The sequence below is a fragment of the Dendrobates tinctorius genome, unplaced genomic scaffold (assembly GCF_039654945.1).
Source record: "Dendrobates tinctorius isolate UK_male_01 unplaced genomic scaffold, ASM3965494v1 ptg000038l, whole genome shotgun sequence".
In the NCBI taxonomy this organism is placed as follows: domain Eukaryota; kingdom Metazoa; phylum Chordata; class Amphibia; order Anura; family Dendrobatidae; genus Dendrobates; species Dendrobates tinctorius.
In genome coordinates this window covers 27,588,811-27,614,922 of record NW_027361706.1, presented here as the reverse complement: position 1 = coordinate 27,614,922, position 26,112 = coordinate 27,588,811, and the positions used below count along the sequence as shown (strand labels likewise).

At 45.5% G+C, this 26,112-nt stretch overlaps 1 protein-coding gene across 8 annotated transcripts in view; it reads right to left on the bottom strand.

Moving 5' to 3' along the window:
* PBRM1 (polybromo 1) overlaps positions 1-26,112 on the bottom strand; it is a 142,830-nt gene that overhangs the window by 47,139 nt on the left and 69,579 nt on the right. For all 8 annotated transcript variants that reach the window (XM_073574310.1, XM_073574309.1, XM_073574312.1 and 5 more), the window contains exons 13-15: positions 13,808-13,908; positions 5,942-6,218; positions 1,750-1,855 (exon numbers count right to left, since the gene is read on the bottom strand). In XM_073574310.1, coding sequence (XP_073430411.1) covers positions 1,750-1,855; positions 5,942-6,218; positions 13,808-13,908 — 484 coding nt within the window. The remainder of the gene's footprint in view (positions 1-1,749; positions 1,856-5,941; positions 6,219-13,807; positions 13,909-26,112) is intronic.

Here is a 26,112-nt window from a genome sequence, read left to right as displayed (position 1 = left end):
CCAGCAGTGCCGCCACGCCGTTGGATCGAACTGCCAATCAGGAGCACATTGCGGGAAGCTGGAAGGACTGGGGAGCCGTGAGCTTGTGACGATACATTATGAGAAAACCCCTTTAAGGATGATGCAGCGTTATTTTTGCAGATTTATAACTAAAAGGCCACAAAGCTTAGCAATCACATGAGGCATATTCTATAATCTGTGGGTGTTTATTTCAGCAATCATATAGCAATCTGGTATTTTAGCCAGTGGGAGATGAAAATGGTTAATATAATTCTACCTGTAATAATGCAGTGAACCGTGCCCGCCTAGTAACATAGCTTTCAAGCAGGCATATTGTAGCCATGTTTATCAGGTTGTATTCCAGATGTTAAACCTGAAGCCCCCGCATTGCTCTACTGAATCATGATCCAATCTGCCCCCCCCCCCCCAAAAAAAAAAAACAAAACAGAACTTGTCACCGTGGAAAACTAAACTTGCCTCCAGATATGGGGTTAATATGCAGGTAAGTAGCATTATAATGCTGTCTGGGCGCCTTACTAAAAGAGTGGCTATTGTGAAAAAACAAAGTTATTTCCTCCCAGGAGCGCCGGCTTTCAGTCATGCGGGCGTGCATGAAGCGGCTTAATCACCAATCACAGCACCTCTATTCTGTGAGTGATGGCTGTATTCACGCCCTAGCACACTGATCGACAGCTCACCTTGCATGGAGGTGCTACAGAGCTGGCTTGTCAAAGGGCCGGGGCGTACTTACAGCCCCCACTCACAGCACAGCATGCCCGCGTGACTGAAAGACGGCAGGTCCCGGGAGGAAATAAGTTCATTTTCTTCCAGTAGCCACTCTCCAGTACGGTGGCGACTCAGTATCGTAATGCTATTTACTGTAGTTAAACCCCATATGTGGAGGTAAATAGCGTTTTTAACCCACAGTGAAAGGTTCCCTTTAAATGCGTTTTATTATATATTGACTACTGCAACCTCATGCTCTGCGGCCTCCCCTCAAACACTCTCGCACCCCTCCAATCTATTCTAAACTCTGCTGCCCGACTAATCCACCTGTCCCCCCGCTATTCCCCAGCTTCTCCCCTCTGTCAATCCCTTCACTGGCTCCCAATTGCCCAGAGACTCCATTACAAAACCCTAACCATGACATACAAAGCCATCCACAACTTGTCTCCTCCATACATCTGTGACCTCGTCTCCCGGTACTTTCCTGCACGCAACCTCCGATCCTCACAAGATCTCCTTCTCTACTCCCCTTTTATCTCCTCTTCCCACAATCGCATACAAGATTTCTCTCGCGCATCACCCCTACTCTGGAACTCTCTACCACAACATATCAGACTCTCACCTACCATCGAAACCTTCAAAAAGAGCCTGAAGACCCACCTCTTCCGACAAGCCTATAACCTGCAGTAACCACCGATCGACCAAACCGCTGCACGACCAGCTCTACCCCCGCCTACTGTATTATCACCCATCCCTTGAAGATTGTGAGCCCTCGCGGGCAGGGTCCTCTCTCCTCCTGTACCAGTTATGACTTGTACTGTTTAAGATTATTGTACTTGTTTTTATGTATACCCCCCTCACATGTAAAGCGCCATGGAATAAATGGCGCTATAACAATAAATAATAATAATAATAATAATTTTGGGACCTAGACAGCACCCTTTCTTCCCAATAAGGGGTCACACAATCTGATGACATGCAGTCTGTAGACACTTTACTACAAAGCAACCACAAATCACTCACTTAGCTTCAGTTTTGGAGATGCCATATCTTCGTCATCTGGTAAATTACCCAGTTCCTTCCTTTTCTCCTTGAGGATCTTCTCCAAGACGTGTGCATCATTGTAGACCTAACGATGCAGTGAGAGCATTTAGTGCTTCAGAGCGAAACTCTAACAAATGCCACAGAAATGGAAAACTACTGGAGCGCGGTACAGAAGTGTGTTCTTTGCGATGAATTTACATTACACATCTGCACGCAGTTCACTAACTTTTCTACGCCGTCACGCTGCTCTCAGTGATATATGTGATTCCCCCATAACAATGCACTTACACATCATTAGCAAAGTCAGTCTCTGTCACCTTAACCCCTTCACCCCCAAGGGTGGTTTGCACGTTCATGACCGGGCCAATTTTTACAATTCTGACCACTGTCCCTTTATGGGGTAATAACTCTGAAACGCTTCCATGGATCCCGGTGATTCTGACATTGTTTTCTCGTGACTTCATGTTAGTGGTAAAATTTCATTCATATAACTTACGTTTATTTGTGAAAAAAATGGAAATTTGGCAAAAATTTTGAAAATTTTGCAATTTTCCAACTTTGAATTTTTATGCCCTTAAATAACAGAGATATGGCACACAAAAAACTTAATAATTAACATTTCCCACATGTTTACTTTACATCAGCACAATTTTGGAACCAAAATTTTTTTTTGTTAGGAAGTTATAAGGGTTAAAAGTTGACCAGCGATATCGCATTTTTACAACACCATTTTATTTTTACGGACCACATCACATTTGAAGCCACTTTGAGGGGTCTATATGATAGAAAATACCCAAAAGTGACACCATTCTAAAAACTGCACCCCTCAAGGTGCTCAAAACCAAATTCAAGAAGTTTATTAACCCTTCATGTGCTTCACAGGAATTTTTTGAATATTTAAAAAAAATGAACATTTAACTTTTTTTCACAAAAAAAATAATTCAGGTTCAATTTTTTTTAATTTTACCAAGGGTAAAAGGACAAAATGGACGGGAAAAGTTATTGTGCAATTTATCCTGAGTACGCTGATACCTGATATGTGGGGGGGAACCACTGTTTCGGCGCATGGCAGAGCTCAGAAGGGAAGGAGCGCCGTTTGACTTTTTCAATGCAAAATTGGCTGGAATTCTGATCGGACGCCATGTCACGTTTGGAGAGCCCCTGATGTGCCTAAACAGTGGAAACCCCCCACAAGTGACCCCATTTTGGAAACTAGACCCCCCAAGGAACTTATCTAGATGTGTGGTGAGAACTTTGAACCCACAAGGGCTTCAAAGAAGTTTATAACGTACAGCCATACAATTAAAAAATCATATTTTTTCCACAAAAATGATCTTTTCACCCCCAGTTTTTATTTTCCCAAGGTTAACAGGACCCTAAAAGTTATTGTGCAATTTGTCCTGAGTACGCTGATACCCCATATGTGGGTGTAAACGACTATTTGGGCGCATGGCAGAACTTTATAACGCCTTCGCGTGAAAATAAAAAAAAAACATTTTTTTCCCACAAAAATGATATTTTTGCCCCCAATTTTTTATTTTCCTAAGGGCAACAGGAGAAATTGGACCCCAAAAGTTGTTTTGCAATTTGTCCTGAGTAGGCTGATACCCCATATGTGGGGGTAAAACACTGTTTGTGCGCATTGCAGAGCTTGGAAGGGAAGGAGCACCATTTGACTTTTTCAACGCAGAATTGGCTGGAATTGAGATCAGACGCCATGTTGCATTTGGAGAGCACCTGATGTGCCCAAACAGTGGAAACCCCCCAATTCTAACTCCAACCCTAACCCCAACACACCCCTAACCCTAATCTCAGCCCTAACCCTAATGGGAAAATAGAAATAAATACATTTTCTTTTAATTTTATTATTTTTCCCTACCTAAGGGGGTGATAACGGGGGGATTTGATTTACTATTTATGGCGGTTTTTATATTTGGCAGCTGTCACATGCTAAAAGACGCTTTTTATTGTAAAAATAGTTTTTGCATCACCACATATTGAGAGCTATAATTTTTCCATATTTTGACCCACCGAGTCATGTGAGGTCTTAATTTTTGCGAGACGAGTTGACGCTTTTATTGGTATCATGTTCGGGCACGTGACATCTTTTGATCGCTTTTTATTCTGATTTTTGGGACGCAGAATGAACAAAAAACAGCGTTTCATGAATTTCTTTTGGGGGGTGCGTTTACACCGTTCCGCGTGCGGTAAAATTGATAAAGCGGTTTTATTTCTCGGGTCAGTACGGATACAGCGATACCTCATTTATGTCATTTTTTTATGTTTTGTCGGTTTTATGCAATAAAAACAATTTTATATAAAAAATAATTATTTTTGCATCACTTTATTCTGCGAGCTATAACTTTTTTATTTTTTCTCTGATGATGCTGTGTCGCGGCTCGTTTTTTTGCAGGACAAGATGACGTTTTCAGCGGTATCATGGACATTTATATGCGTCTTTTTGATCGCGCGTTATTGCACTTTTTGTTCGGCGGTATGATAATAAATCATTATTTTTTGCTTTGTTTTTTATTTTTATTTTTTAAGGGGTTCGCTAAAGGGGTTAAGTAATGGGACAGTTTTATAGGGCGGGTCGTTACGGACGCGGCGATACCAAATATGCGTACTTTTATTTATTTATTTTTTATTTCCAAAAAATGAATTTATTAGGGAATATTTTTTTTTTTTTTAATTTATTTAGCGATTTTTTTTAAAATTATTTTTACACTTTTTTTTTTTAACTTTATTAGGTTGTCCCAGGTGGGACATCACTGTCCTGTGACAGATCAGCGATCTGTCACAAGCAGTGTGCAGGCTTCCTCATGCCTGCGCTTTGCAGGCAGTGAGGAAGTCAGCTCCCTGCAGGCCCCCGAAGGTCCCCGTCGCCATCTTGGATCCGGGGCCCTTTTGGGAAAGAGACCCCCGCAGCAGCGCTGCACATTGCGCTGCTGTGGGGGGCTCAGGGAAGCACGGAGGGAGCCCCCTGCCGATGCTTCCCTTTAACCCCTGGTACACCGCGATCATGTTTGATCGCGGAGTGCAAGGGGTTAACGTGTCGGGGGCGGTCCGTGACCGTCCCTGACACAGTGTCGGGTGTCAGCTGTGATAATCAGCTGACACCCGGCCGCGATCAGGGGCGCTCACCACGTGGGTGCCGCTGATCGCGCTAGACATACTATCCCGTCCATGGGCATAGGGGCCCGGGTCCCATGGACGGGATAGTACGTCTCATGTCAGAAAGGGGTTGATTGAAAGTCTTTTCACCTCTTTTCAAAAAAAAAAAAAAAAAAGGGAATATGTCAGCAGGTTTTTTCTGTTTAATCTAACAGCAGAGCATGATATTGGGGCTGACACCCTGATGCCAGTGATGTATCACTTACTGGGCTGTGTTTTGCTGTTTCAATACAAATCAATATTTTATCAGCAGGAGATTATCATTTCAGGACTAGGTGTCTTCTGCCTCTTAGTCAACTGCTGTAAGTTAAACCACGCCCCCAACAAAGATTAAATACTGAAAGCTGCCAATCAGTGATGTGGGCGGGGTTATACACAGCTCAGCATTAGAGCTCTGCTAGATTTGAAGCAGAGAAAACAGGGAATTGTATCACAGCTGCTGCACCCAGTAAACTAAGTGGCACATCACTGGAATCAGGGTCTCTGTACCTACATCATGCTGCTGTCAGATTAAATAGCAAAGCCTGTTGACAGATTCCCTTTAAAACAAAGTTTTATATACAGTATTTCTTAGCTGATGTTCTTGGAAAGCCAAGTCCCTCTTCTCCTCCTCCCAGTCCTATGTCTGGCTGAGAGACAACTGTCTGCAGTCCCTAGTTAGTGTAATAATTATCAGTCATCACATCCTATCTTATATCACAGAATTCCAATTCGGAAATGCTCCAGATACGTATATGGATGATTATAGCGGAAGGGCTTTACTTTTTAGGGTCTACTTTTGGGGCTCTATTACCAGTTATTGCCTTCTTTAAGAAAAAAAAAAAAAGTAATGGGGTCATGACAGTGGATCTGCTAGCTCTTACTTTCTGAATAAGTCTGCATTTACTGCGTGTTGTGCCATTTCTCTGCTATTCTGCCTGGAAATAATGTGAACAGTATGTCCTTTACCCTGTCGGCACTCGTTGGAAAGTGTTCGCTGGGTTTGACGCCGTCTTACCCGTGAGCCTTCTTCGTTATAGTGCCAGGCGTTGCGGAACATCAGCTTCATGTCATCCATCATGGCGTCCTCGGTGGTGTATTTGTCGCTGCGAATATTGTGCTCAATTGTTTTCAAGTCCATGGGCTCCAGAATGATCTTGTAATAATCTGGATAGTCTTTTTTGGATGGCTTGAACATAAAAAGTTCACAAAGGCGACGATTGCTCATGGGCTCCCGGGCTTCCAGGACGGCATTGAACAGAATTTTCATCCGTTGCTTCCGTACATTTTTCTTGCTGAATAAAACAAATACGATGGTTACGGACAAGACATTACAAATAAAGGATTGAGGGGAAAAAGCAAAGTCACGGTGACAGTGGTGCCAGATGACCCAATTTTGCCAAGTTTGCAGTTTAAAGGGGGCAATCATTTCTTATTAAGTGAAGGTATACTGAAAGATTATGTGAAAACCTGCTGAGCGGTGACCTCTACCAACCCCGAGAAACACGGAGATGCAGAGCTAGTCTAGTGCTACATCATTAAACCATTTCCCCGGCACAGTGGTGCTCAGCCCCTTATTGTGTCCGAATTTCTTCACCAGCCGACCACCCAATTGTCTCCGTGCAGGAAAACGTACAGGATGACGCGCCAAACTAATACTGCGGATCTTTCAATCCCAGAAGCGGTCGTGGTCCCAATTGGCCGACCCTGACAATCATTAAGTGATGCCAGGTGGATTTCAGCATTATTCATACTTTGCCGGCAATGCGCAAGCTCGCCAATGCAAATCAATGGGTCTGTGAAAAAAATGGGAAGCATTCAGATGGCATTGGTTTTCATCCAAGTGCAGTCCCATTTTTTTTTTACTGTTTAATATGTAGGAGAAGCTTGGAATTCTTTGTTTTTTCTCGTATGCGAACAAACACCTATGTCACAGTTAGAGTAAAAAAAAAAAAAAAAAGACACATAGACCAAAAAGTGGATAAAAATCAGATCCAGAACGTAAAATACATAAATAATAAAAAAAAAACAAAAAAAAAAAAAAAACTGATGTCAGAACGAAGCCTTAGAGACCGGAACACAGTGCATGGACTGGCCGGCGGCTCTCCCGACCAGAGCGTGACAGAGCATAGAAATACATGAAGCTTAAAGGGTGCTTTCACATTGCAATCTGCGCCCCTGTCAGAACATATGTCCAAAATCCCCCACAAGCATGCGCCGACAGGGCCCATGGACTGTAATGGCGACGGCAGAGTGACCGTGTGCGCAGACGTGCATCATTTTCAGGAGTGTACGCCTACAGGAAGGTGGATGCTCGGAGGTAGAAGACTACGCTTGGATGTCTGCCTCCTCTAGGGGTACACTCCCGAAAAAAGCGCACGGCAGAGCGAACGTGAGCTCTGCCGTTACCATTAGCGTCTATGGTCCCATCGGCACATGCATCCGGACCCCGTTTTGTGTGGGATTTTGGACACCGAATGCAACGTGAAGGAGGCACCCTTATGCTCGGAGCGAGAGAGCTGCCGGCCAGTCTGTGCACTGCGTTGCAATTTCAATTAATACGGCCGTCTGACCGCGCCCTTAGTGCGGTGAAGTGTTCGCTTTAGATAGTTTAGGCTGATGGAAAGAAGAAAAAAAAATTGGAAACTAAAGTGGAATCAGAAGAAGGGAATCAGCCTCCATTATGTCTCAGCAGCTATAAAGAAATCAATTAAACTGTTGGTGGAAAACTAGCAATGACTGGCTGGGCTGTATTTTAGGATAATTTATCTGGAATGGATCGTTGCACGTGATCCTTGTTTTTTTTTTGCTATTTGAGATGCTGCAGTTCTGGTAAGATGGAACAACGCCCTTTTACTTTCATGTTTTATTTTGGGTGCTGATATATACAGTCGGCATTATTTCACCTTTATCGGTTGCATTTTTTGCTAATATTTTGCAAGGAAGATCTATACTTGTCAGAAGTAGTGATGAGCGAACGTTCTGGGATAAGGTGTTATCTAAGCATGCTCCTGTGCTAACCGAGTGTCTTCGGCGTGCTGGAATAATATGTTCAAGTCCCCGAGGCTGCATGTCTCACGTCTGTTCAGCAGCGGCAACACATGCAGGGATTGCCTAACAATCCAGCTGTCTAACAGCTGCAAGACATGCAGCCGCAGGGACTCGAACATATTATTCGAGCACGCCGAAGACACTCGGTTAGCACCCGAGCATGCTCAGATAACACCTTATCCGAACACGGCTGCTCATCACAAGTCAGAAGTAATATGAAAGACAATTAAATTGTTAATTGACCGAGTGAAGGTCAGATCTGTACACTAGCTTCCATAATGATCTAAAACTATTTGACTTTTAGCCTTTAAATCTAGAAATGAATGAAATGGGTAAAAAGAAGACATATTTGCCCTTACCTGGAGACAGTATAAAAGCCGGGGCATGGAAGGCAGCAACCATTTTAAGGTGATTTAGGATAGGGAGGGGCATCAGAGCTCAGAAGAGGGTAATTGATTGTGAAATGGCTGTTACCTATTCCCACACCATGTAACTATCTTTCGTGATATGCATTTATTTTGGAAATAAAGGACGTTTTTTTATGCAGCTCGGTTAGAGCCGTAAGTTCTTCTCTCTTATTGCATATTTTAACAGGGATGCTCTACTACGAGCAAAAACCTCTTTAGGAGTTGAACTAAGGGCCATATTTGTTATCTACAGACAATGTTACAGACTGGCATAAACTTTGTTCCTTAGACGGTGATCTGACAAAGGCCATTTGGGGGTGAAAACAAAGCAATTACGTATTGTAGCGGAATGAAACGTTCTGTATGTTATCACAACCTGGATGGACGCTGCCTCTACTAGTGCATTTGAGGTATTGAATGCTGCGCCCTGGCAGTTGGCGCTCCTAACCAATACCGCTACTGAAGCGCCTCCCAGTCTCCTATATTGCTGTGTAATGTACGCGCACCACATCGTGCACTTATCTCCGCACCATCGGAGACATTCAATATGAAGGGAGAGGACGCCTTAAATAGCATAGACTTGAAACCTTTATCCACCCATTGGCAAGCATTTCTTGGAAGAGGAAGAAACACTAATTTTAGGGACACATAATAAGTTGGGGTTTCCCATCAAAGTAAGGCCTTAAAGTGACCCTGTCATCCCCAAAATGTCAAGTAAATTGCATAAACATTTATATAGTGGACGTAGCCACTATAAAAATCATAGCAGGCATACACAGCTTCGTGTAATGTTTGCCAATGTGACCCATGCCGTGGTGCACCGTCCTGCCCTCCTATTTGCAAATTAAAGCCAGCTCTTCATCTTGATTGACGAGCTCTCTGTTGGTAAGAGCAAGCAATGTCGAAAATCAGTTTGTGCTTGCACACCGACACTGGAGTGCTGCTAGTGTCAGTGTGGGCACTCACACAATGTGGCTGCGGGCAAGCTCTGATGCCTGGTTCTTGCCTGTCTGCGGCCTTTGCCGGATGCACACAGAAGTGTAGTGAGCGAGCGGCGATGTACCATGAGCTCGCAGTCTGCCTACTTCATCCACACTGAAGACGCTTGAGCGGCGTTCAAAGACGGGCAGGAACCAGGCGTCAGAATACACCCGCGGCTACGCTATGTGCGCGCCCACACTGACACGGGAACCCAATTTAGGCACCAATGGAGCGCTGTCAATCGACCATTGGATTGTCTTTAATATGGAAATAAGAGGGCAGTGCACCCCGTCAATAGTACACTAAAGTGCCACCATTTGCATTTGAAATAAAAGTAGATTGGCACGGTGGCTCAGTGGTTAGCACTGTATGGTGGTTCAGTGGTTAGCACTGAAGCCTTGCAGCGCTGGGGTCCTGAGTTCAAATCCCACCAAGGACAACATCTGCAAGGAGTTTGTTTGTTCTCCCCGAGTTTGCGTGGGTTACCCCCGGGTACTCCGGTTTCCCCCCACACTCCAAAAAGACATACTGATAGGGAATCTAGATTGTGATCCCCATTGGGGACTGCGATGTAAAGCGCTGCAGAATATGGTAGCGCTATACACTGTATTCCAAATTATTATGCAAAAAATAGTTCCTCATATTTTCTCTACATTACCTCTATGAATTGCAGTAAGTGTTATTTTCCAGTCATCTAATATTCTAGTATAATTGCAATGTTTTTGAACAAACTGCCTATGAAAACAGTATATTTTTTAAAATAAGAAACACTCAAAATGCATGTTCCCAATTATTATGCACAGCAGAGTTTTCAACCTTTTTACTTTTATTTTGAACAAAAAAATGGTCAATTGTGAAATTATAAGCATTATCAGCTTATTACAAAATGAAATCAAACAGTTTTCAAGTCAAAACTTTATTCTAGGTGATGTTACATTTGCACATAGGACCTCTTTTGGAAAGAAGCTTCTGAACTCTCTCGTCCATTGAATTTGTCAGTTTTTGGATGGTTTGTGCTTCAATTGTTTTGCCTGTGGACAGAATACCCTCCCAGAGCTGTTGCTTAGATGTGAACTGCCTCCCGCCATCATAGACACTCCTTTTGATGATGCTCCAGAGGTTCTCAATGGGGTTGAGGTCAGGGGAAGATGGTGGCCACACCATAAGTTTGTCCTCTTTTATGCCCATAGCAGCCAGAGATGCAGATGTGTTATTTGCAGCATGAGACGGTGCATTATCATGCATGAAAATGATCTTGCTGCGGAAAGCACGGTTCTTCCTCTTGAACCATGGCAGGAAGTGCTGTTTTAGGAACTCCACATAGATTATGGAGTTCATCTTTACCCCTTCAGGGATCCTAAAGGGGCCGACAATCTCTCTCCCCATGATTCCAGCCCAAAACATTACTCCACCTCCTCCTTGTTGGCGCCTTAGCCGTGTTTTCATGGGGTGTCCATCAACCAGCCATCCTCCACTCCATCCATCTGGACCATCGAGCGTTGCACGGCACTCATCGGTGAACAAAACAGTTTGGAAGTCAGTCTTCATGTCTCGTTTGGCCCACTGGAGCCGTTTCTGCTTGTGTGCAGTGGATAGAGGTGGTCGACAGGATGGCTTACGCACAGCTGCAAACCTCTGAAGGACCCTGCATCTTGTTGTTCGGGGGACGTTGGAGGCACCAGCAGCTTCAAAAACTTGTCTGCTGCTATGACAAGGCATTTTTGCAGCTGCTCTTTTAACCTGACGCAATTGCCTGTTGGAAAGAGTCCTCAATTTTTCCTTTTCAGCACGCACACGTGTGTGCTGGGAATTAGCTACATACTTCTTGATTGTGCGATGATCACGATGAAGTGTCTTGGCAATGTTGATTGTAGTCATGCCTTGACCTAAATACTCCACAATTTGTTGGTTCTCAGCAGCCGACACATCCTTTTTCTTTCCCATTTTGGCAAAAAATGTAGGCTGCTTAATAATGTGGAACAGCCTTCTTAAGTAGTCTTGCCTTTATTTGGACACAGGTTTCTGCAATTGCTTTCAGTGGTATAAAGAGCCCTGACACACATCACCATCAATGAGTTTTAATGACAAACAAAAAATTCTAACCTTATCACTCCTAAACTCTTTTTGCATAATAATTTGGAACACAGTGTATAAAAATAAAGATTATTAGATTTTTCAGCAAATATCAAGTAAAACTTTGTATCTTTGTATGCGTGGTATGAATTTTATAGGGGCTACATCCCCTATATAAAAGCTTCATGCAGTTTAATTGGCATTTTGGGAGTGACAGACTCCCTCTAAGAGACCGTGACATTCCACAATGGTTCAACTCTGGGCATTAAAATAATAATAATTTTATTTATATAGTGTCAACATATTCCGCAGCGCTTTACAATTAAAAAATCACAGACATTTAAGAAATCACAAAGTAACAGAGTTCAGCAGTTACAGGAGGAGTGAGGGTCCTGCTGCTCTCAGCTAACAATCTATAAGGGAATAGGGGGGAGACAATAGATAGAAAGTGCTCGTCATGTAAGGTCCAATCACCAGTATAATAAATAGGGGTTATGATATAAGGCTGCATGGTCCGGTCGGTCATTAGTCAGTGTATAAGTGCAGTCACCAAGTGCTTTTAGGTGTAGGATAGGCCTGTCTAAAGAGATTTTTTTTAAGTGCATTTAAAAATATGGGAGCTAGGTATTAATTGGACTGTCTGGGATAGTACATACTAAAAAAGAAAGCTTGTGCAGCACGAAAGAAATCATGTAGACGGAGGTGCGACATTCAGATTATGGAGGATGTTAGTCTTCGATCAGTTGTGGAGCGGAGAGCACAGGTAGGGTGATAGATAGAGATGAGCAAGGAGATATAGGGTGGTGATAAGTGTGGAAGGTCGTGTGGGTGAGAGATAAGTTTGTATTGTATTCTGTAGCAAATGGGTAACCAGTGTAATGACTGGCACAGGGTAGAGGCATCGGTGTAGCAGCTGGACAGAAATAAACCCTGGCTGCTGAATTCAACATGAATTGGAGAGGAGAAAGTTTGCTTAGCGAGAGACCGATCAGTAGAGAGTTCCAGTAATCCAGATGAGAATGAATGAGAGCGACACTAAGATTTTGAAATTTTAAAGGTGAAAAAAAGGTCGGATTCTGGAGGAACATGAGAGGGAGCAATTGGACATAGGGAGTACAGGACAGCTCTGTGTCAAATATGACCCCAAGACAGCGACTGTGTTACTTAGTAGAGTGAGGAAAGACGAGAAGTTCAGTTTTGGAGAGATTTAGTTTCAGATAGAGAGAGGACATGATGTTAGAGACAGCGAACAGACAATCCTTCATATTTTGCATTAGGGTGGGGATGATGTCAGGAGAAGAGGTGTATAATTGGGTGTCATCAACACAGAGATGTTACTGGAAACCAAATATGCTGTCCAATAGGGGTTCTATATAGAGAGAAGAGAAGGGGGCCTAGGACTGAACCCCGAGGAACACCAACAGTAAGGGGACAATTAGAGGAGTAAGAGTCGGCAAAAGATATAGTAAAGGAGCGGGCAGAGAGATAGGAGGAGAACCAGGAGAAAGCGGTGTCCTTGAGGCCGAAGGAGTGGAGTATAGCGAAGAGGAGCTGATGATCCACAGTGTCCAATGCTGCAGATAGGTCCAGGAGGATCAGCAGGGAGCAGTGACCATTAGATTTAGCCAATAGTAGATCACTAGAGACTTTAGTTAGGGCAGTTTCAATAGAGTGTAAGAAGCGGGAAACCGGATTGTAGAGAGTCGAGAAGAGAGTGATCTGAGAGATAGAGGATTAGACAAAGCGTCCCAGGGGATGCAGGAAAGATTAGAGACAGGATAGAGCCAGAAAACGAGAACACAAAGCTGCAGAATTATCAGTCAGAGTGCACACAGTGCGGCCTATTCCTCATCACTTTTGCGCCTTTTTATCTGTAAGCAAAAATGCTTTTGATAGTATTTTTTTATTCAATTTGCACCTTTAAGTTAAAAATAAAATAAAGTTGGTAAAGTTATCTATTTTTTTCGACATGTTATTTTGGTTACCCAAATGTTTTGGCCCAATGCGTCATTGTAATAAGAGTACAAAATACATTTTCATGCAACATTTCACAGGATTGTCCCATTTTTTTTACTCTAAAAAAGGCACAAAAAAAAAAATAAATAAAAAAAAATACAAAATACCCCCAAAATTAACATCTTGGAATTTGGGCTAAATTTATCAAAAATGATGAATCAGGGCGATAATATTCTGCACGTAGCCTTCCTGAGCTCCATGATGACCTGCTAGCTGAGATTCATGATACTATTAGCAGCGTTACCGTCCTCTTATCTGAGAATAAAGGATCCACCTCCAGAACAATTGAGCGAGACCCCGGCCTACAGGCTCCAGCCTGATGACAATGGATGCAGAGACGCTGGAAGGAAACGTACCTCTTCCTCTTTGCGCTGCCGGTATCAGACGTGGCGGAGGAGATCATGCTGTCACCGTCCTCTATGTCGAGGTCTCTGCGAGCCAGCTCTTTCTTTTTCGCCTGAAAATAGAGAACAAATCTCCAGAGTCAGCCTCGCTCTGCCAAACGTTCCCAGAATACATGAATATTAAACAGCTGCATAGATCAGTTTCACTCGGAAAGAAGAAAAAAAAAAAGGCTACAACTGGTGTCAGTGTATAAATATTAAAAGCCTCGCGGATCTGTGATACGGAGGCTTAGAAACATTTACATTTCGTCAGGTGCAACATTGCCGGTGCCGGTTGTCAAATAGTGGATTGTGTGCATTGTGCCTCTCCTCCGGCTGCAGGCAAAGCCATAAAAATAGCTCTCGTCTAACAAAAAGTGGCCTCCGCCACTATATCTACGTGAGGATAGCCAGCATTTTTATAGTTTTGCAGAAAGCCTCAACCATTAAGGGGACCTCCGGTCATGATACAGATGACCAATAGGCATCAATATCACATTGGTGGGGGTCCGACACCCAACACCACCACCTATCATCTGTAAACATCACCTGGACCTTCACTGCGCAGCTCTATTCAATGTGTAGGAGCCGCTGCCGAGTGCTGCCGGTCAGCTCCTATTCTCCAGAGTGGATAATATGATTCTAACAGGTCATCAATGTCACATGACCCGTTAAAAATGCTACATTATAAAATAGAAAGAGCCCACCAGTCCAGGTGTTCCCACAGAACAGACCCCGAGCTCGCCGCACAGCCCTGTTGGACATCAGAGGAGATTGTGTAGTCGGTAAAATGACAAAGTGCAAGAACAGAAATTAAGTACCCTCTCTCGAAAACAGGAATGAGTCCACGATCAAAACGATAAATGTTTATTCCATCTTCAAAGTTAGTGTATATATTATGTGAGAATCATGTGGGAATAGTGGATGAGGGCAGGTATATCTCGCCCAGATTCCTTTCCTATGTGGCCTAGTCTAGTCAGTATCGCACCTGCTTACTAATCGCACCTGCTTACTAATGGATAATGGGAGGTGGATATAAAAGGATGCCAGGTGGTTGTGTGAGTGTCTCAGCCTGGGAACACAGAGAGCCTGTCTGTGTGAGAGACACACGTGAGTGGAAGCAGTGCCCACTGCAACTGTGGTTTGGCTGGATGGGAGAAGCCCGCCAGTTGGTAGTTAGGTTGTCCATTGTTTAGTTAGTGCCGGACAGGCAAGGATTTGTTTTATGTTTTATTTCCTTTTGCATTGCTTTCACCGTTAATAAACCTGACCCAGGGTCAGTTACACTCAAATCCCAGCTCTGCGCCTGAGTTTCATGCTGAATGCACGTGACCTTTGACCCCAGCAAAGGCGATCCCGGAGTGTTTTATCACATTGTGGTGGAGAACGCGGGCATCACGTTGCAAGCATGAGCATGGAGGACGTGGTGAAAGCGCTGGTACAGTCTACCGCCGTCCAGCAAGAAGCTAATCGGGTGATGATGGCCCAGCTGAAGGAGTTGGTGGACATGACAGTTACCGATCGTTCGCTTCTCCAGCAGGTGGCGCAGCGCTTGGCAAGCTTACCTGAGCTTAACCTGGAAGCCGAGTCGAGAGTGATTCACGCGAGTCGGTACTGGCAGAAAATGACGACCGAAGATGACGTCGAGGCATACCTGACCACGTTTGAACGGACGGCGGAGCGAGAAAAATGGCCGAAGGCACGATGGGGCGGCCTGATTGCCCCGTTTCTTTCCGGTGAGGCCCAAAAGGCTTATTATGACTTAGAGCCTGAAGCCGCGCAGGACTTTGACAAATTGAAAGCCGAGATCTTGGCCCGGCTGGGAGTGACGACCGCTGTCCGTGCACAGAGAGTGCATCAATGGACTTATCAGCCGGATAAACCACTGCGGTCCCAGATGTTCGACCTGATCCACGTGACGAAGAAGTGGCTACAACCCGAGGTGTTGACAGCGCCAGAGATAATCCAGAGAGTCGTCATGGACAAGTACCTGAGAGCTCTACCGCCAGCCCTGAGGAAGTGGGTAAGCCATGGAAATCCTACGACGGCAGATCAACTGGTGGATCTGGTTGAACGTTACTCCGTGGCGGAAGGACTCCGAGACGACGCTACCCCACCTCGTTCTTCATCATCTCCACGTGGAACCGGTAAGACTGTTCCAGGGAGTAGGGGAGATGGAAAAATCCCTAAGACAGTGGGGGAGGAACACGGGACTGCCCGCACTGCGAGGCCGAGAGTAACGAACTATGGTCTAAGCAAGGGGCCCGTTAGGTGTTTCCGCTGCCAAGAGATGGGACATATTGCTGCGAACTGTCCGGTCACTACTGAACCCATGCACTGCGACGTCACAGACTCTAAAAACCGCATGTCTATGGTTGCACGGGTAGTGAGTGTAAATGCCGGTCAAAAGGATGTGGAAAAACACTTGTGTGATTTAACTGTTGATGGCAAAAATGTGGTGGCATTGTTAGACTCGGGAAGTGTGGTGACTCTGGTGAAGGCCAGTCTGGTGTCAGCCCCGACTGGACCATCACACAAATTTTCTGTAACGTGTGTGCATGGAGACACCTGTTCGTACCTCACCACGGTCATATGCATTACTACTTCCTATGGGTCTGTGCAACATAAAGTGGGACTCGTCCCGGCGTTATTGCATGATGTTATCCTGGGCCGGGATTTTCCCCACTTATGGCAATTGTGGGAGAATCAGTTGATACCCCAGGGTAATAGTGTACATGATTCTTCTCCCAGGGCGCGTGTGGGTCCCGAACCCCTGGAAGAGGTCTCCCTGGAAGAGTCTGCGGGAAATGACCTGCCGTTCCCGTTTTCAGTCATGGCGGGTGATACGGAGGAGACCGGGGAAGAGGAGGAGGCCGACAGCCGTCCACCTCCTCGTTTGCCGGATTTAGAAGTTCAGAAAGATGACTTCCAAAGCGAGCAAATAAAGGATCCTACCCTTTCTCAGGCTAGGACAAATGTAAAAGTGATAAATGGGGTACCCGTAGAACCTGGCTCTAGGCTGGCATATCCTTACATGGTTCTGGAGAATGATTTACTCTATCAGATAGAGAAAAAGGGGGAAGATACGGTGCAACTATTAGTCGTGCCAAAACCCTACCGGCGGCAGGTGCTGGACCTGGCCCACGGACATGTGATGGGAGGTCACCTGGGAGTCCAGAAAACCACCGAAAGGATATTACACTGTTTTGTTTGGCCAGGCATGCATCACGATATTCGTGTATATTGTGAGTCTTGTCCTGACTGCCAAGCCTCTGCACCTAAGCCCCAGTTCTGTAGCCCTTTGGTACCCCTACCTATTATTGAAGTCCCGTTTGAGAGGATTGGGATGGATTTAGTTGGGCCCCTTCCACGGTCTGCACGTGGACACCAACATATCCTGGTCATCTTGGATTATGCCACTCGTTACCCGGAGGCCATCCCTTTGCGTAACACGGCCACCAAGACGATTGCCAAGGAACTGGTGCATGTGTTTAGTCGGGTCGGTATACCAAAACAGATACTCACCGACCAGGGGACCCCCTTTATGTCCAGGATAATGAAGGAGCTCTGCCGATTGTTACAAATCGAACCGTTACGCACATCCGTGTATCACCCTCAAACAGACGGGTTGGTTGAACGGATCAATAAAACTCTGAAGCAGATGCTGAGAAAGGTGATAGACAAGGATGGGAAGAACTGGGACTATTTACTTCCGTATTTGCTTTTTGCCATCAGGGAAGTACCCCAGTCTTCCACGGGATTCTCGCCTTTCGAGTTGTTGTACGCCCGACGTCCTCGCGGACTGTTAGACGTTGCAAAAGAAACCTGGGAGGGTCAGGTCACTCCATTTAAAACAGTGATAGATCACGTCACACAAATGCAGGACCGTATTGCGGCTGTTATGCCTATCGTCAAAGAACACATGATACAGGCTCAAGGAGCCCAAAAAAGAATCTATGATAGGGGCGCCAAGATCCGTACGTTTGCACTCAGAGATAGGGTGTTGATCCTGGTCCCCACGGTGGACAGTAAGTTCCTGGCAAAGTGGCAGGGCCCCTTTGAGATCAAGGAAAGAGTTGGTGAAGTAAACTACAAAGTATACCAGGCAGGTAAACGGAAACCTGAACAGATTTATCATGTAAATCTGATAAAGCCCTGGAAGGATCGGTCTGCCTTGTCAGCGGAGCTGGCCCGTCCTGTCTGCTCGCATACCGTACCGGAGGTACGGGTTGCAGAGACTCTCTCGGAGCGGCAAAAGATTGAGGTCAGGCAGTTTCTACTTCACAACCAAAAGTTTTTCTCAGAAAAACCCGGGCAGACTATGCTAATGAAACATGACATCGTAACGGAACCTGGTGTCACAGTTCACGTAAAGCCCTACCGAATCCCGGAAGCGCGCCGTGAAGCCGTTTCCCGAGAAGTGAAGGCAATGTTAGAGTTAGGAGTCATTGAGGAATCGCACAGTGCGTGGTCCAGCCCGATTGTGCTAATTCCTAAACCGGACGGCACCATCCGGTTCTGCAATGACTTCAGGAAACTGAATGAGGTCTAAAAATTTGATGCCTACCCTATGCCCCGGGTCGACGAGTTGATAAATCGGTTAGGAAAAGCCCGGTATATTACGACCCTAGACCTAACAAAGGGGTATTGGCAGATCCCTCTGGTGGAGGCTGCCAGAGAAAAGACAGCATTTGCTACCCCAGAAGGTCTATTTCAGTATGTGTATATGCTGTTTGGACTGCACGGAGCACCGGCGACCTTCCAGAGGCTGATGGATCGAGTCCTGAGGCCACATAGGCAGTACGCTTCGGCCTATTTGGACGACATTGTCATTTACAGCTTGGACTGGGAGACTCATCTCCAGAAAGTACAAGCTGTGATTGACGACCTGTGGGAGGCAGGTCTAACCGCGAACCCCAAGAAATGTCACGTCGGGCTAGAAGAAGCCCGGTATTTGGGGTATGTAATTGGGAGGGGTGTTGTTAAACCCCAGGTTGATAAGATTCAGGCGGTTCAGGACTGGCCACAACCTGTCAACAAGAAGCAGGTGCAAGCCTTCCTGGGGATCGCCGGCTATTATCGCCGGTTCATACCCAATTTTGCAGCCATCGCTACCCCCTGACGGATCTTACAAAAGGGAAAGACTCCGTCATGATTAAATGGAGTTTAGCGGCTGAAGAAGCCTTCCATGGCCTAAAACGGGCACTTTGCTCTCAGCCCGTACTGGTGACTCCGGACTTCCGCAGCGAGTTTGTGGTACAAACGGATGCCTCTGATACCGGTATCGGGGCCGTACTCTCACAAGTGAGGGACGGAGTGGAACACCCAGTCCTCTATCTCAGCAGGAAGCTGAATAAACACGAGCAAAGGTATGCAGTCGTAGAAAAAGAGTGCCTCGCCATTAAGTGGGCTCTCGAGGCCCTCAAATATTACCTGGTGGGCCGAAAGTTCAGGCTGATCACTGACCATGCCCCTCTCAAGTGGATGCACTTGAACAAGGAACGGAATAGCCGGGTGACCCGGTGGTTCCTTGCCCTGCAGGCCTACACTTTTACCCGCCCAGGGGTACAGATGGGGAATGCACATGCCCTGTCCCAAGTGCACTGTTTGGCGGGTGTCATTGCTCGACCGGAGTGGTCTGAGTAGAGGGGGGGGATATGTGAGAATCATGTGGGAATAGTGGATGAGGGCAGGTATATCTCGCCCAGATTCCTTTCCTATGTGGCCTAGTCTGGTCAGTATCGCACCTGCTTACTAATGGATAATGGGAGGTGGATATAAAAGGATGCCAGGTGGTTGTGTGAGTGTCTCAGCCTGGGAACACAGAGAGCCTGTCTGTGTGAGAGACACACGTGAGTGGAAGCAGTGCCCACTGCAACTGTGGTTTGGCTGGACGGGAGAAGCCCACCAGTTGGTAGTTAGGTTGTCCATTGTTTAGTTAGTGCCGGACAGGCAAGGATTTGTTTTATGTTTTATTTCCTTTTGCATTGCTTTCACCGTTAATAAACCTGACCCAGGGTCAGCTACACCCGAATCCCAGCTCTGCGCCTGAGTTTCATGCTGAATGCACGTGACCTTTGACCCCAGCAAAGGCGATCCGGAGTGTTTTATCACAATTAGCATAGGGTGATCAATGAGTGGAACAGGCTGCCACAAGAGGTGGTGAGTTCTCCTTCAATGGAAGTCTTCAAACAGAAGCTGGACAGAAATCTGTCTGAGATTCTGAGAAGGTTTAGTGACTCCTGAATTGAGCAGGGGGTTGGACACGATGACCCTGGAGGTCCCTTCCGACTTGAGGGGTACCAACAATTTTGACCACATTTTTATAATCACACAATCTAGAGCTGCACGATATCACTAGCTAAACACTGAAGCAATAACAGTCAGTTAAGAACAGAAAATGTTGTAAAGTGCATATGTGCAGCTAGTATGTACCACATAAACTGGTCCTCTGGATAATCACAGATGCAAAGAATATGAAAAATATTAGAGATAAAAAAGCCAATACTTAGAATGCATCCATGAGGCACAGCCTGGGGTTCAAGCCTATTGGTATAAGAACAGAGGATTCAAGAATGGAGCCATATACACAGAGAAATTAGGAGGGTGCAGACCTCACGCGTATCGCCACGAACATCTGTGGCTTCTTCAGGGGTATAGTCTGCTATGCACTGCATGTGTAGGGTATATATGCGTTATTGAAGTAGAGAAAGCAATTAAACAATCATCATGAATAAAGATTACCAGCCAGTAAATGATGCGGGTTGGATGCTGTGTAGTTCCGCAGCGGCCAGATGTTACAGTACAGAGGATGGGATTTCAAGAAATCTTTTGCCCACTATGCATCCACCGACGCCCGCGGCTCACCTGCGGAGACGGAAATGCGGCGTGTCTTTCCAGACCGTAGCATGTCAATTTATCATGCGGAGACGCGAGCCTCCGCAAGATGAATTTCGCCCATAGAATGTCTTGGACGCGGTGATTTCACACGGTTCAGTGACCACATGCAGATTCACCTGCATTCAATAGCCGGCAGCGGACATGAGCTGCGTCCAAAGCGCTGCCAACTACTGACCATGTGCACATACCCTAATACAACTGAAAGCCCCTGCAGCTTTTATGAAGCGTTGTATCACAGTTGCTCAACAGCACACCAATTGATTTGTAGCATATTGGATTGCGATTCCACCCGCGGCTGTTAAGGGCACATGTAAGCTGTACAAATTAGCTGACATGTGCTGGGAAAGATGTGGGCTCAGAGCCGGAGCCCACATCAAAGGGGGAGACAGGACATGCATAGTACATGTACGGTGCATGTCGTGAAGGGGTTAAAAACAATCCCATACCATTATTCCTTGTGAGCATTCACACTCCCTGGAATAGAGTAGCATCCACACAGGCTCAAGCTATTTACTAAAGTTCCTAAGTCTTCGACATAAACAAATGTAAAGCCTTCCAGCAAAAAGGAGAGACATAACAAAAGTAGTCCATACAGCAATATGACTCGGCCGCTCGGATGTCACAGGGCTTCGTCCCACTCTGACCAGGATGGACTAGCACAACATGTCTTTCCACCTGTCCACACAGACCCTGAATGAGGCAGCTCAACTACCTTCCATAGCCCATTCTGGAACTGGAGATAAGGGAACGGCCAGTCCCAGCCAGGTCTTTTTGGCCATTCCTAAAACCCAAACCCATTAAAAAAAATTCACCTCTCAGCACCAAATGTGGTCAAGCCTGCTTCTCCGGGTCCAACATCACCGAGGCTTTCCACCTCATTGACACATACCTCCTGTCCAGGACCTGCCCCACTGCCACCTTCTGCCTGTTCCACCAAATTTTACACTCTGAACAATGCAGTCAGGTAGGTAATGTTCTCTCGGCATTTGACAAACCCAGGCTCATCCATGAAATGCCAGATAGAGAAGAGTGATCTGTCACTGCACAGAACATGTTTCCTCTGCTCCAGAGTCCAGTGGTGGTGGTGATGTAAGGCTGCATGCAGCTGCTCAGCCATGAAGCTCCCAGTGGGGGGCGCAGTAATTGTGCTGATGTTAATATTTGTACACTGCAGTTATGGAATCAGAAGAGCGTTGGTGACTTTTCTGCCCTCTGCTACTCAGCACCAGGTGACCCCACACTCTACCCAAGTTACTGCAATGCCCTGCACATGAGGTAAGTGAAATAGTCAATCAGAAGAACTATACTACATTTCTAATTGGAGGTATTTGCTAATATTACACCAACTACATATTGGGATAAGATCTTGGAGATGGGAATACCCCTATAAAGCCCATAAGACTGTGAGAAACTAATACCAGGTAATAGTTTTAAGGTCTAGGGTTGGAAGAAAATTGTAGAGAAACTTGATGACAGTGAGAAAGTGTGTTTAACTCCTTATGGACTGGGACATTGTTTGCTTTTGCACTTGGGTTTGTTCCTCCACTTTTAACAAGAGCCATAACTCTTTTTCCCTTTTCCGTTGATGTACCTATATAAAGCGGTTATTTTTATAGGATGAGTTGCAATTTTTAATTCAAGGGGATCTGTCACCCCATTTTAGCTGCCGGCACCGCCATAAGGGGCTTATCTACAGCATTCTGTAATGCTGTAGATAAGCCACCGATGTAACCTGAAAAATAAGAAAAAAGTTAGATTATACTCACCCCAGCGTTCGGTCCGGTGCGGTGGGTGTTGCCGTCCCGTCCGGCGCCTCCCATCTTCACACGATGATGTCTTCCTCCATGCGTCTCCCTCGGCTCCTGTGCACGCGTACTTTATCTGCCCTGTTGAGGGCAGAGCAGAGTACTGCAGTGTGCAGGCGCCGGACCTCTCTGACCTTTCCCGGCGCCTGCGCACTGCAGTACTCTGCTCTGCCCTCAACAGGGCAGATAAAGTACGCGCCTGCGCAGGAGCCGAGGGAGAAGCAAGAAGGAGGACATCATTGTATGAAGATGGAAGGCGCCGGACCGGACTGCAACACCCACCGCACCGGACCGCACCCCCCGGTGAGTATAATCTAACGTGTTTTGCTTATCTTTCAGGTTTCATCGGGGGCTTTACAGAATGCTGTAGATAAGCCCCTGATCGCGGTGGCCGCATCTTATAGGCCGAAAATGGGGTGACAGATTTCCTTTAAAGCTTTTAACATACAATACAAACCGCTAAAAAAAAAAATGTAAAAATTCAAACTTAGGTTTGTTTTTTTTTTGTTAATCCATGAGGAACTCAAATCCGGGACTGATTGATCGCCTGTACTATATACACAGTGCAGTATAAAGTAAAATTAACCATCTCCCATGAAGCTGAGCCACAGGCTGGGAGGAGAACATGTCAATTCTGAATTATACACTGCTGCAGGATATGTTGGCGCTATAGATATATATTCATTATTAGTACAAAGTTGGTGGTGACAGGAGGCACCCTGCAATTACAACAGAGAAAAAGATATAGGCCATAATAAGGGGATCACCACACGACGTAAACATAACATATACATTTTATTGAGTACAAAAGGACACAAAAACACATTAAAAAGTGACCCATGTGACATAGCCTATACAACAATTAAGCTCAAAACAGAACTTATAGCCTTAAACCAATCACACATGTGGGCAAGTAAATCCTATGTGCAAATTTATAAGCAGCATACCATCACATAACACAACAAAGAGATGAAGGGAGAAAACTGAAAGATCAGGGATTTATATATAACCCCAACCGCAAAATAAAGCAAAAGAAACTCCCCACAAAAATGTATATGCCCCCTGCCCCTAATCATGTAGCCTCGCCACAACAAGAGATTTATACACACAGAGGCTTACCAGATACAAATCAAGGGACGCAATATAATGTATCCAGCCATGGCAAAGCCTAAATAGGGCAAGGCCCCGTAAAAGCCCAAACAGGACTCGTTCACGTAAAACAAGGCAGGAGATCACAATGCAGGGGAGAACAAGCTAGCCACTGAAGTAAATACCCATAAATGGGTGTTATAAGGCAGCGGTAATGGCAGCAGGTAAAGCACACATGGTGACAGGTAAGGCAAAAGAGAGTACCCGACGCGTGTCGCCACTCAAGATGGCTTTGTCAGGGTTAATCATTACCGGTGTCCTGTACCCATTATATAGCTGTAATTTGGACAATAAATGCACTGCAGCTGTGCTCCTTACCAGGGAAGCGTAGGAGCCGCCAGACCCGAAGCGCATAATCAATGCGCGACAATGATTCAAGAAGCAGTGTTGCTCAGGGCGGTGCGTAAACAAAATTAGTGCGCATGCGCGGATGTCATGGAAACCATCAATCCGGAAACATGCCGACATCGCGCGACTTTCACACAAGGCACTGCGTTGCTAAAAGCAGTGCACAGACAAAGAGTGCGTATGTGCAAATACCACACATATCTAGAGCCCATGGGACGCACGCGCACTAAATATACTGCCACAAATAAGTTTAGCGCACACTCAGTGTGTACGACGACACAAATAAAACAGTAAAAAATAGATTAACACGAATATATAGTCACCATGTTAGTTATATGCTTCCCTCGACCCCATTGCGTGATAATGATTCAAGGAGCAGTGTTGCCAAGGACGGCGCGTAAACAAGATTAGTGCGCATGCTCGGATATTATGGAAACAATCAATCCGGGAAGATGCCGACATCGCGTTAGTTACACACAAGACACTGCGTTGCTGCGAGCGGCGTGCAAACAAAAGAATACCACAAATATAGAACCCAAGGGGCGTACGCGCACTCGATGTTATGGCACAAATAAGTTTAGCACACACTCAGCGTGTATAATGACACAAATAGAACAGTAAAACATTAACGCGCATACATGATCTCCATGTTACTTATATTCTACCCTCAACCCCCCCCCCCCCCAAAAAAAAAAGATAAGTAATAAAGCGTAATAAACGCTGATAACAATGGCAAATTTGAACATGCACATACAGTATATAGAGGCGCTAGCAAATGAAATACCACTGCATACCAGGTACAAGTAAGCGCACAGGCAAGATAGAAATAACAGCCAAGGCATTAAGGCATTATAAGCGATATGTATCAAGTGCATGATACGGAAACATGAATATAGCATCTCAGAAAATTTCCATTTTATATATTTTTTTATAGATGCTAGCACAGCCCTCATAGAGGCAAGTGATGCCTGTATGTGCAAAAAATTAGATAAAACTAAATAGATATCGCCAATAATATATATAAAATTAACATTGTGTTACTCCGAGGCACCCCGCAATCACGCCGAGCACGGAGGAGGGAGGCATGTGATGGGCAGCATGATAGACCCCGTATAACACACACCCATTACCGGGAACCTGTCGAGATCCCCTTATACACAGTTTATACAAGCATGTAAATCAGTGAAAGAGAAAGGCATTGTTACCTTTACATTTATACGGAAAAATATGCGATTTTTGCAATATGCAGATGAGGAGTGTTTTGTCACTCCCAGGGCACATAACGAAACGCTGCCTCCTGAGAGCATTTCCAATCCTGGCCCTATGTGGAGTCAGGCGCCAGGAAATGTAACGACTGCAAAGATCCCAGCTTTCCTCCTTTCTGCGCCCCTCACTGGCTTCAGCATTCTCCTGCACACAGACCTCCCAACTCAGAAGAGGAGCCGGATGAGCAATTTGCTCGTCCAGGGGTACAGCGCATCTGGGTATCCATTCCAGGTGAAGTAGAGTGCTGATGCCAGTGTGGGGCACAGAGGCGAGAAAAGCGGTGACCTAAGCAGATGCGGGATTTCCTGACCGGCGCTCGATGTCACAGACAGATTGGGCTACCAGAGTGGGAAGTGCTAAAGGGTGGAAATAGCCTCAAGAGGCAAAGTTCTGCTAAGTGCTCTGGATGTTACAAAGCACTTAATCAGATAGTGGTATGACGGTCAAAAGGGAGCGCCAGCCGCGCGTAGTTAGGGGAACAATGCAGCTCCAGCCGGGTGCCTCTAGAGAGGAGGGTAATGGCAATTCTGGATAATAACCCGGTCAAAAGGAGCGCAGAGCAGGGAGATGGTGGATTTAAAATCTTTTTATTAATGCATAGTCCACAACACGTTTCAACAGAGTCATCTGTCTTCCTCAGGTGGCAGTACACTAATCACATAGGGGGCAGGTATTTAAAGGGACAGTAGCCAATAGGAAGCGATAGGTGATTATTACGTCATGGCAATTTAAAAACATAGTAAATAAAGTAAAAACAATTATATAGAATATAAAATTACATATCAGATAAAATGAGCAAATCACAATATT